This window comes from Girardinichthys multiradiatus, chromosome 17, assembly GCF_021462225.1.
Source record: "Girardinichthys multiradiatus isolate DD_20200921_A chromosome 17, DD_fGirMul_XY1, whole genome shotgun sequence".
NCBI lineage: Eukaryota > Metazoa > Chordata > Actinopteri > Cyprinodontiformes > Goodeidae > Girardinichthys > Girardinichthys multiradiatus.
Genome location: NC_061809.1, coordinates 27,746,770 through 27,757,626, shown reverse-complemented (window position 1 = coordinate 27,757,626; position 10,857 = coordinate 27,746,770). Strand labels below are relative to the sequence as shown.

The 10,857-nt window shown below is 43.2% G+C and overlaps 1 protein-coding gene across 1 annotated transcript; it reads left to right on the top strand.

The window, feature by feature from the left end:
• The first annotated feature begins 254 nt into the window (after window positions 1-254).
• On the top strand, window positions 255-5,189 carry LOC124882632 (acyl-coenzyme A thioesterase 6-like). Its single transcript, XM_047389069.1, has 5 exons — window positions 255-266; window positions 3,737-3,819; window positions 3,905-3,998; window positions 4,128-4,208; window positions 4,683-5,189. Exons 1-5 carry the CDS (start codon window positions 255-257, stop codon window positions 4,857-4,859), a joined length of 447 nt encoding a protein of 148 aa, XP_047245025.1. The 3' UTR covers window positions 4,860-5,189.
• Window positions 5,190-10,857: the final 5,668 nt, after the last annotated feature.

The following is a 10,857-nucleotide window of genomic DNA, read 5'->3' as shown; positions in this document are numbered from 1 at the left end:
CGACCCTCCAGTTAAACCAGACCCAAACTTCTCGTCAGCATGAATAGGCGTGGACCTAGTCTCCACAGCCATCAGAGTCTACCTGATCGGATTGGGAGACAAACCTGGGACATCCCCAGGAGAAACACCACAAACCATCTTTCCAAGGCTCTCAGGTAAACTGAACCAAAATAGACATGCACGTCGTCTATACAGTCTGATCACTGAGTTTCCACTTTAAAATAGGATCAGAGATCAACCTGATGCGCTCAATCATGTTTGAGGAGGTGAGTAGAGCCATGCTCTCCTTCAATGAACCATTTCAGGCCGACGCTTGTGATGTAAGCATCACCAGCCACACCCAAAACCAATCATGCATCACTAGTTGGGTGGAGCTGGACATCACACTCGAAGACATGGCTCTGGTGCACCCCATCAATATGTGCACATTAAACAAACAGATTTTTCTTGGTGGCCAGGACCTGCTGGATAGGCTGGCCCCACTCATTGACTGCCACCAGAACCAACTCTGGGTCCAGGTGGAGGTGCCAAACCCACTGGGTGTAAGCAGCAAACCACTCTTTGTGACCAACCAGGTCACCAGCTTAGAGGAGCCCAAAGAACCTCTCAGGCCCTCATCAGAGCCGGTCTTGTGCACCTCTGAGACACAGCTGCACCCAGCCATCCAGGAAACTCCTCCCAGATGCAGTCATGCATTGCTTGGCTCTTTAAAGAACCCAGGTGTGAAAACTTACAACCCCAAAGTGTTGGATGGTGTACACCTGGAAACCATGTTCATACCAGAAGTGCTACTAGCATTCTGGCTGGGAAGACCATCAACCATTAGAGAGACGTATGACCGCTTGTGCCAAAAAGACCCCCTTTTAACTGAGGGACAACACAGCCACACACTCCTCAAGACAGCCAGAGTGTGCACCTCCAGTGTGCAGATTGGCATCAAACAGCTCTCCCATGCTGTGGACATTGTTCCAACAGACCAAAGGTCACATTAGCCTACGCCCATTACTCTCCTGTAGGGGGCCATAGGAGCTACAAAGCCACACTCCACACCCTCCAGCAGATGGCGCACTGGCCTCCAACGTCTCACGACACCCAGGTCTACATCAAATGTTGTTTAACCTGCTGCCAGTTTCAGCCATCCCAGCCAACCAGTAAACCTCCGCTTCAGCGAAGGGGGGTTACATTACCTTGGCTCCACCTTCAGACCAACTGGGTCGAACCAGCTCCAAAATTAACAGGAGGTAACAAATTCCTCCTAACTGTGACATGCAGCTTCATCAAGTGGGTTGGATGCTTGTCAGAAAAGGTTGACACCATCATCCCAGCTGCTGCTGTTTTGCTGAACCAGATGAAGTCCTACATCGAACTCTCCTCCCCAAGAACAGAGCTTGTCTCCATGTCCGGGAAAGGAGAGATCAGTGCGTAGGACTAGTTAAATAGGTGCATGTTTCATGAACTCACGCTAACATGCACTAACCACTAACAACTTTCTTCAACAGAAACAGTTAAAAATATGACTACATTCTAGGACACAGCTTGAAACTGTAAGTTGACACGATATTTTTCCAATAACACTCTGCATGCACTGCAGACCCTCACAGAAGTGATTAAGAATGATTTAATGGACACCCACATTGCCAGAGCTTTCATGCAAAATCTTATTAAAGGAGGTTGGTTCATCTGTAGACAGTCCCACCGAGGCACAGATACCTACTGGCCTAGTTCTGCTGAACTTAGTAGAGAAAATCCTAAGTCCACCACAGCAGACACCTTGCAACCTCCACAAATACACCTGGCTTATAGCCTAGGTACTGCAATTCATTTATTATTTTTCTCCCTCTTTTCACATCTAGATAGTTTAGAGATAGGAGTCCTATTAAAACCCATCATCATTTGGAAGAGCTAATGGTTTAAGCCTAAACCTGTTTTAAACATTAGTTTTTTTTCTAAGATTACACACCGCATACAGGCAGGTTAAGCATTTACAGGCCAGGAATGATTCCCTCACATTCATTCCCCCACGGTTCATAGCACCGCCTTTGCCAATGACACAGCCGGGTTCCAGTGCCTAATAGAAGTTGGACGAATAAGCTATGAACCATGATTTTGTTTCTTTTTATATATATACATATATATGTACGGTAGACTGCGATTCATCTCAACCTTTGAACCTAGGGGGGAATGTTGGACCACTTGTTTGCTGAATATTGGACCATTTGCACTTTGCTGGATGCCACTGTGCCTTTCCAACGTCATCGGCCATTTAGTATCCAGGACAGTCCGTTCCTACAAATCCCATCGCACACTACGGCTGATATGACGGGGCGTCCCGAGTCTGACGTCACAAGATGCTATATAGGAAGGCACCATTTTGAGGGCTCGCCTTCAGCTGGAGACCGTGACGCGGTGACCACGCAACTGAAGCATCATCTGGAGAAGAGTCCCGAGTGGATTTCGTTTATTCTCCTTCGTTGGCCAACGAAAAATTCATAACTGAGGTTTCTGGAATGAGAAGGCCAGAAATGTCACTTTGCCGATCGATGCCGTTGTTTTGAAATTCGCTGGTACTTTCGGAGACCGCCGTGTCTCGCAAGTGTGTCTTTACCGTGCAAATACCTGTGCGCTGTGAGACTGGATTCTGCTAGCTTGCCGCCAAAAGTTTTATAACCCTTTGTCTGCTCAAGAGTTGGGGGAGGTTTTATGACGGAGTATATCTGAGTTACAGTTTGAGCTGCGCCCCAACCTCCACTCACCACCACACCCTTTTTGTCATATTATCATTTTTGCCATAACTGCTGGTTTGATCCCGTACGCACCCACTGCTGTTTTGCTTTATTTTGTTTAGTTAGATATTTTACTCCTTCTGTGTAGAACTTTGCATGTTTGAGTAGGTGAAGATGATTAAATCGGAAGAGCGAGTGTATCGGGGCTGTGATTTAATAAATGTTCACATACATAAGAGAAGGCGTTTTGTGTTTATTTTGTGCAAGAGTGACTCGTCAGTCAAGATAAGGTTGAAGTTCCACACGTTTCGGCAGAAACGGTCAATTAAACAGTGACATCTATGGTAATAGTTGTTAATTATTACTGAGTATTTAACGGTTGTAATTATCAAAGGCGTTGAGCCACAATTACAACACCAGAAGACATCTCTGGTCTCGATTCATAAATGAGGATTTATGGTTAAGAAATTAATTTTGTCAAATTATGATTTTTAATTATAATTATTGATAAAGATTAATTAATCAATAATCATAATTCCAACACAGTACTAAACTCTGAAGGGTAGAAAGAGCACACAGTTAAGCACAGCACTTCAGTTTTGTGTCTAGTTTTGGGTAAGTACGGACTGTATGATGTAGGTCCACCAAAACCAAACCAGATCCCAGGATCAATGACACCACACTTGCCTTCAGGCAGTTATAATGAAAAAAAGTATACTTTTTATTATTTACCAAATTGTTTTTTATAGATTATTTATAGATTTAACATGTTTCACATGAAACCCCTGAATAAATAATAAATTCAGACATTTTAATGTTTTAACAAAATGCATAAAAATAAAAAATCGCAACATGTTGAAAAACATCAGAATATTCATTTAAAGTCTTTAGTGGCTATTTTATGCGTCCATTTTTATTCCTATTTTCTGGTCAGTATCCTGCTGTGTTCATAGCAAAACATTGTGAAACGGATGGATAAATTTATGCATTTTTGAAAAAATCTTGTGCTTCAGCCCCGCTGCGCTGTTTGCATCAGTAACGCCAACTATTACGCCTGTGAGAAGGGCCTCTCAGGAATCCAGCTGTTAATGGCCAAGTAGGTGCTGAGTTTCTCAGGAACATGAGGACATTAAACATCTTTGTACAGCTGCAGTGACACATGCAATTACCTGTGATGGCAGGAAATTCGACAAAATACGTCTGGATGAGAACAAGTATGAGATCTGGAGAGACACGGGTCTGGCTCTGATGGAAGACGCCCCGTATAAAGTGGATGTAAGTTATAGCTATTTATTAAACACAGATGTGAGTGTAAAATGTTTGACCAGGGTGCGATCAAATCTCTGCCAAACTCATGTCACTCCAAACACACTGAGCTGTATTTTGACACATTCTTTTTGCTAGATGGGGAAAATCAGATCTCCAGTGCTTCTGGTCAGTGGCTGTGATGATCAAAACTGGCCTGTACTGGAAACCGCTGACAGGGTGAGCTCACAAACATGCTCAGTTACACCTACTGGGTCCTCAGCAGGAATTTCATGCATCCATTTCATTTAGATCTTGCTTCCAAGGAGTCAAATTGGTTGGATTCTTTTAAAGTAGCCTTAATGAATAGTTCTTCAAGCCTTGTGAAGCTGTTTAGATGTTTTTCTTTGGGCTTTGGTTGCTTTTTAATTTCTTTTCAGTCCAGTTCTTTGCCGAGGGAGTTCACTGCTGTATTTGAGAGATACAGCACCTTCCAAAAGTATTCATACTCCTTAAACCTATTTCTTATTTTGTTACATAATGTGTTTTATCGGGATTTAATGTGAGAGACCAACAGTAAGTTGTGCATAATTGTGAAGTGGAAAGAAAATGATGAAAATCCGTTGTGTAAAACTGTTCCTCAGCTTTTCCAGAGTTTTGACTGTTTCTGCTGGTTCATCTGCTTGTTCCTTGTCGTAAACTTTTGACCCTCAGATGGCCCAGGTGATTGAAGCTTCTGGGAAGACACACCTCCTGTACAGGCTGGAGTATCCCAACACCGGACATCTGATCGAGCCACCTTTTTCCCCTCATTTCAGAGCCACTAACCTCACTCTCCACGGCACCAAAGACAAAGGTGCTAAGGTTTTCCATAGATTTATATATGGTTAATGTCAGGTGATTAGGATCTTCATCTTGCTAAACGTCCACCATTGTTTCATCTTCATCATTCTGGTAGATGGCGACAGTTGTTCATCAAGAATGCCTCGTTATGTTTGTACATTTGTCCTTCTTTTAATTATAAGAAGGGCAGGATGCTGAAAAACAGCCCAGCACTATGATGTTCCCACCTCCAAACATCACTGTTGGTATTCCAGCATTTCACAGACTTGTCTAAATGTTTAGCAAACTTTAAACACACTTCAACATGCTTTACCTTCAGTAGTGGAGTCTTACATGGTACGCTTGTGTTACTTATTGTTTTCTTTGGGACAATGTACCTTGTCCAGCTCTTTCTGAAGTTCTCCACAAATAGTCCTTGGCTGTTTGACAACTCTTCTGATAATCCTTTTCACCCCTCTGTCTAAAATCTTCCCTTGAGCACCTGGCCATTGCCGGTTTGTGGTGTAAAGATGTTCGTTCCTCTGCTGTGTTATGGCCTCAACACAGCTCACCCATCAAGAGATGTTTCTTTAGGAACACCTTGGTATTGAGACATCTTTTAACAGTCAATCAGTTGAGACTGAACAAGCTGATATTAATTTGCACAAAGTGTCAGGATTGCTTACTAATAACTGATTTCATAACTTTCAATGCCTTTATGTGTTAATGCATTTTCCCTGTCTCATTCCATGAACATTTCATATCAGTAGCAGCTTTAGAAATATATATTATTAGTTTATCTGTTGTAAATACACAGGTCAGAAAAACAGCATATCCAAACAGGAGCAGAACAGGCATCAGCCAATAGGGAAACATCTGTGAGGGTTCGGTACTAGTTAGAAAACAATCGGTAAGAGAAGAAACACCAAAGCAAAAGTGCCTCCACACAATCATTACACGACATGTAAATAGAGACAGGTTTAAGCTAGGAGTTTTTTTTCTTGAAACATTTCCTTACTTTTTTAGATCAACAAACATCTTTCCCATTGTGAAGAGAGACATGCTTCTCTGTTGCTCTGATCAAGTACATACAAAAATACTTCACTTACATTTATTGATTTGTCAATGATGACACAGCCAGTCAATAATGACATAGCCAACTATTATTTCTTAATGTGGATTTTTCCCTTCCACTAATTAGATGATCTAAAATTAAAAGTTGGATTTTTCTAAATTTTCATAGTGTGAGATCATGCTTCTGCGATAAAAGTTGCATTTATTTAACACATCTTTTCCAGAGGATGCCGCCAATAAACCCTTGGGGTTTCTTCATATTGTATCAGAGGCGTGGGACACAAATGGGCCCTCCAGATGAATAATGGAAACAACAATGCAAACACAGTAAACAATATGTCATTTACTTATTGATCGCTTCATTTAAAAGTAAATTAGAGCAAAGATATTAAATTAATTGACTCTTGCATGTTTGTCTTTAGATTATTGTAGTATTCTGTAGTGACCTGGATGTCAAATACTGTCATTGTAATACTGTAATTGCAGTGCTATTATTATGAATATATGTATTGCTTAGACGGAACATGTATATGGATGGCGGGAGCAGATGTTCCCTGCAGAACATTACCCAAACCATCATACTGCCTCCACAGGACTGCCTCCTTTGGGATTCTGTAGAGCAGGCCACCTTCCTTCATTGTAACATGGTTCTGATGCTCACATGCCCATTGCTGGTTCTTTAGGTGGTGGACAGGGGCCAGTATGGACACCCTGACGGGTCTGCAGCTTTAAATATAGCAACCTACTGCGGCTTATCTATTGGATTGGACCACATGGACCAGCTGTCACTCCCCACCTACATCGCTGAGCCTTGGTAACTGGGATATACAGGGGTTGAACAATGAAACTGAAACACCTGTCATTTTAGTGTGGGAGGTTTCATGGCTAAATTGGACCAGCCTGGTAGCCAGTCTTCACTGATTGCACATTGCACCAGTAAGAGCAGATAACAGGGTAAGAGCACAGTTTTGCTCAAAATATTGAAATGCACACAACATTATGGATGACATACCAGAGTTCAAAAGAGGACAAATTGTTGGTGCACGTCTTGCTGGCGCATCTGTGACCAAGACAGCAAGTCTTTGTGATGTATCAAGAGCCACGGTATCCAGGGTAATGTCAGCATACCACCAAGAAGGACGAAGCACATCCAACAGGATTAACTGTGGACGCAAGAGGAAGCAGTCTGAAAGGGATGTTCGGGTGCTAACCCGGATTGTATCCAAAAAACATAAAACCACGGCTGCCCAAATCACGGCAGAATTAAATGCGCACCTCAACTCTCCTGTTTCCACCAGAACTGTCCGTCGGGAGCTCCACAGGGTCAATATACACGGCCGGGCTGCTATAGCCAAACCTTTGGTCACTCATGCCAATGCCAAACGTCGGTTTCAATGGTGCAAGGAGCGCAAATCTTGGGCTGTGGACAATGTGAAACATGTATTGTTCTCTGATGAGTCCACCTTTACTGTTTTCCCCACATCTGGGAGAGTTACGGTGTGGAGAAGACCCAAAGAAGCGTACCACCCAGACTGTTGCATGCCCAGAGTGAAGCATGGGGGTGGATCAGTGATAGTTTGGGCTGCCATATCATGGCATTCCCTTGGCCCAATACTTGTGCTAGATGGGCGCGTCACTGCCAAGGACTACCGAACCATTCTTGAGGACCATGTGCATCCAATGGTTCAAACATTGCATCCTGAAGGCGGTGCCGTGTATCAGGATGACAATGCACCAATACACACAGCAAGACTGGTGAAAGATTGGTTTGATGAACATGAAAGTGAAGTTGAACATCTCCCATGGCCTGCACAGTCACCAGATCTAAATATTATTGAGCCACTTTGGGGTGTTTTGGAGGAGCGAGTCAGGAAACGTTTTCCTCCACCAGTATCACGTAGTGACCTGGCCACTATCCTGCAAGAAGAATGGCTTAAAATCCCTCTGACCACTGTGCAGGACTTGTATATGTCATTCCCAAGATGAATTGATGCTGTATTGGCCACAAAAGGAGGCCCTACACCATACTAATAAATTATTGTGGTCTAAGACCAGGTGTTTCAGTTTCATTGTCCAACCCCTGTACCTTTATCAGGAGAGAAACTACAGACACAAACTCCTTGGAAGAAACAGACAAATTTGACTTGTATGGAGTTCAACTAGATACGACCTGTACAGTGCCTCAGTTGTCTCAAGCTGAACTAACATGAATGTGGGTCTTTTTATTGGCTGCTCCTCGCCTTCAGTTGTCCCAATATTTGCTTTTCCCACAACCTAAGGTCAAAGTGTATTCTCCCCCTTCCTCATAAGTAGATAACACTTTGCAGATAATCTGTTCTTTCTCCTTATCTCACCAGATAGGAGTTTTGTGGAGTTTCAGCTTCAGTCTTTCGAAGTCACAGCGTTCTTCTTCTGCACATAAGTTCATACTCAGTAATGCAACATTAATGCTGTAGAAAGTATGCTTTTTACAAAATATAAAGGATCTTAACATTACAAGCAATAATATTTATCTAACATGGGTCTTTTTCTGGACAGTGAGGACCACATCAGGTCCAGAGAAAGGCTGGCTCCTAGGAACCGAAGTGATCCACAGTTAACAGTGTTGTTGTGGATGTTGAGGGGAGGCAGTGGCTGGGGGGGTGGTTGTCACCAAGTCCACCGTCTTTAGTGGGTTTAGCTTTAGGTGGTTTTCACTACCAGCTGATCCACCTCCTGTTTGTATGTCGCCTCGTCATTGTCCTAGATCAGGCCAGTGATAGTGGTGTCATCTGAACCATCAAGAGTTTCACAGACGGGTCCGCTGAAGTGCAGTCGTTTGTGTAGAGGGAGAAGAGGAGTGGGGAGAGAAGACATCCCCGGGGTCCGCCGGTGCTGATGGTTCTGGAGTGAAAAAAGATGCTTCCCAGCATCATCTGCTGCTGCTGGTCAGTCAGGAAGCTGGTGATCCACTGACTGGTGGAGGCCAGGACTCTGAGCTTTGTGAGCTTCTAAAGGAGGATGTCTGGGTTGATGGCACTGAAGGGCGAGCTGAAGTCCACAAACAAGATCGTGGTGTACGTCCCTGGGTGGTCAAGGTGTAACACCATTGGTGTGGTCCCAAGTTGGAACTGGCCTGCAGGCATTTAATCCTGTGATGGGAAGTTTCTTTGGGGGCAGGGATGATGGTGGAGCATTTAACGCAGAAGGGAACCTCACACAGCTCCAGAGACTTGTTAAAGACATGGGTGAAGATGGGGGGGAGTTGACCAGTGTAGGCTTTGGCTTGATATTGATTATGGTCACAAAAACCCAGCATTTTAATATAGGTGTGTACATTATGGCAGGTCGATTTAACATAAAATCAACTTCACCGCACTTACATTTTATAGAGCAGGTTTCTTAAGCAGTCTTCAAGTATACAAAGTCCATGTTCTCCACATATCCCAAACTGCCGAGCTCTTTCAATATTCTGGCATTTTCTGGCTTTTTTTCAAAAACACCTAGTGCCTTGGCAGCCACCCGAAATTCAGCAGGCAACAGTTTGGACAGCTCATTGGCAGCATTAGGGGGGCCTTGTGCATAATTTACTTTAATTCAGATATCTAAAAATGTAATTTTGACTGGTCATATTAAAGTTTGAGATATCTTAAGTTGTAATTATGTGTGACCCTTCAAATGACGAATCCAGTGACGTCATTTGAGATATCTTGAAAGGCATTGTTTTCAGTCTGAATTTTAACTTCCTGACAACATCAGGTGAAAAAAGTGAATGATAGAAGCCTTATTGTAAATTAGCTATAATAAAAATAAAGCTTATAATAACACAGGAAGTAAGAGAGAAACAAAAGTAAAAAGTGTGCAACATGATGACGCAGTTGGTTTGATCTTCATTATGTTCACAAAAACCCAGCATTTTAATATAGGCGTGTAGATTGTTATTCAATCCCAACATTTTAAAACTGGGATTTTGTGTTTTAGCTCAAGCAGACATGGCTATCCCAGGTCTCTGCTTTTTGGAGTCAGCGGTTACCTGGCATATCGAGAAATTCGGAGAATGTCAGCAGCTGTTCTGGCCATTGTGAGGCTGCCTGGCATGTATGATGGGATCTTCAGAGCGATCAGCACTCAGACTGAGATGTTACGTGAGCTGAATTGCAGACTGGATGTGATCCTTAGGATCGCAGGCAGTTTGCGGTTCCTGGACTCAGGGGTGAAATGGGATAAATCTTGGAGAAAGTTGTTCGCTCGGATCTGGCAGAAAGACCAGGAATTTGGCTGTTTGGATTCGCCTGTGAGAAGCACCAGCGAGACTCTCAAGGCTGACGGAAAATTAAGAGTCAGCCTAACCCAAATAATTATTGTTTTTCTGAATCTGGCTCCCCTGCACGGCCTTGATGGCTGGCTATCCTCAACTTCTCCTGGAAGTTATGTAAACATGACGCTCTGCTCCTTCTGCTCCCTCCCTTCCCTGAGGACATCTGTGGACCTGCTCAGAACTTTGTGGCCGATTGATGTACATTCCAACGAACCATCAAGGACAATGGCCTCTGTGACAGTGCTTCATGGACTTACTTGCACACACACACATGCTCAAGATAAACATATACACCCCTCACACCACCTTCACCGATCCCAGCATGATGTTTTGTAAACTTGTTGCTTCTTTGTGTTGAGGTTTTTTGCAACCTCAAACTGTATCCTGCTAAGGATAAAGTGTGAAATATGATTTTTTTCCCTCTACTTACCTAATGTGGCCTCTTTTCTCATCTAGCAAGGGCAGCGCCTGTGAGTGGGCAGCAAAGCCTCGGTGACCCGTCCCCCCCCTTGTCTTGTGTCATGATGTATGTTTGGATGGGTTGTACTGAAATTCTAATTTCCCCTCGGGGATCAATAAAGTATCTTTGAATTTAAATGAATTGAATTGAATTAATACTAAAATCATCGGAGGTGTGTCTTTTTAACTCTACATACCTTTTTGTAAAAGATTACCTTAAAAAAGGATCATGTTTGA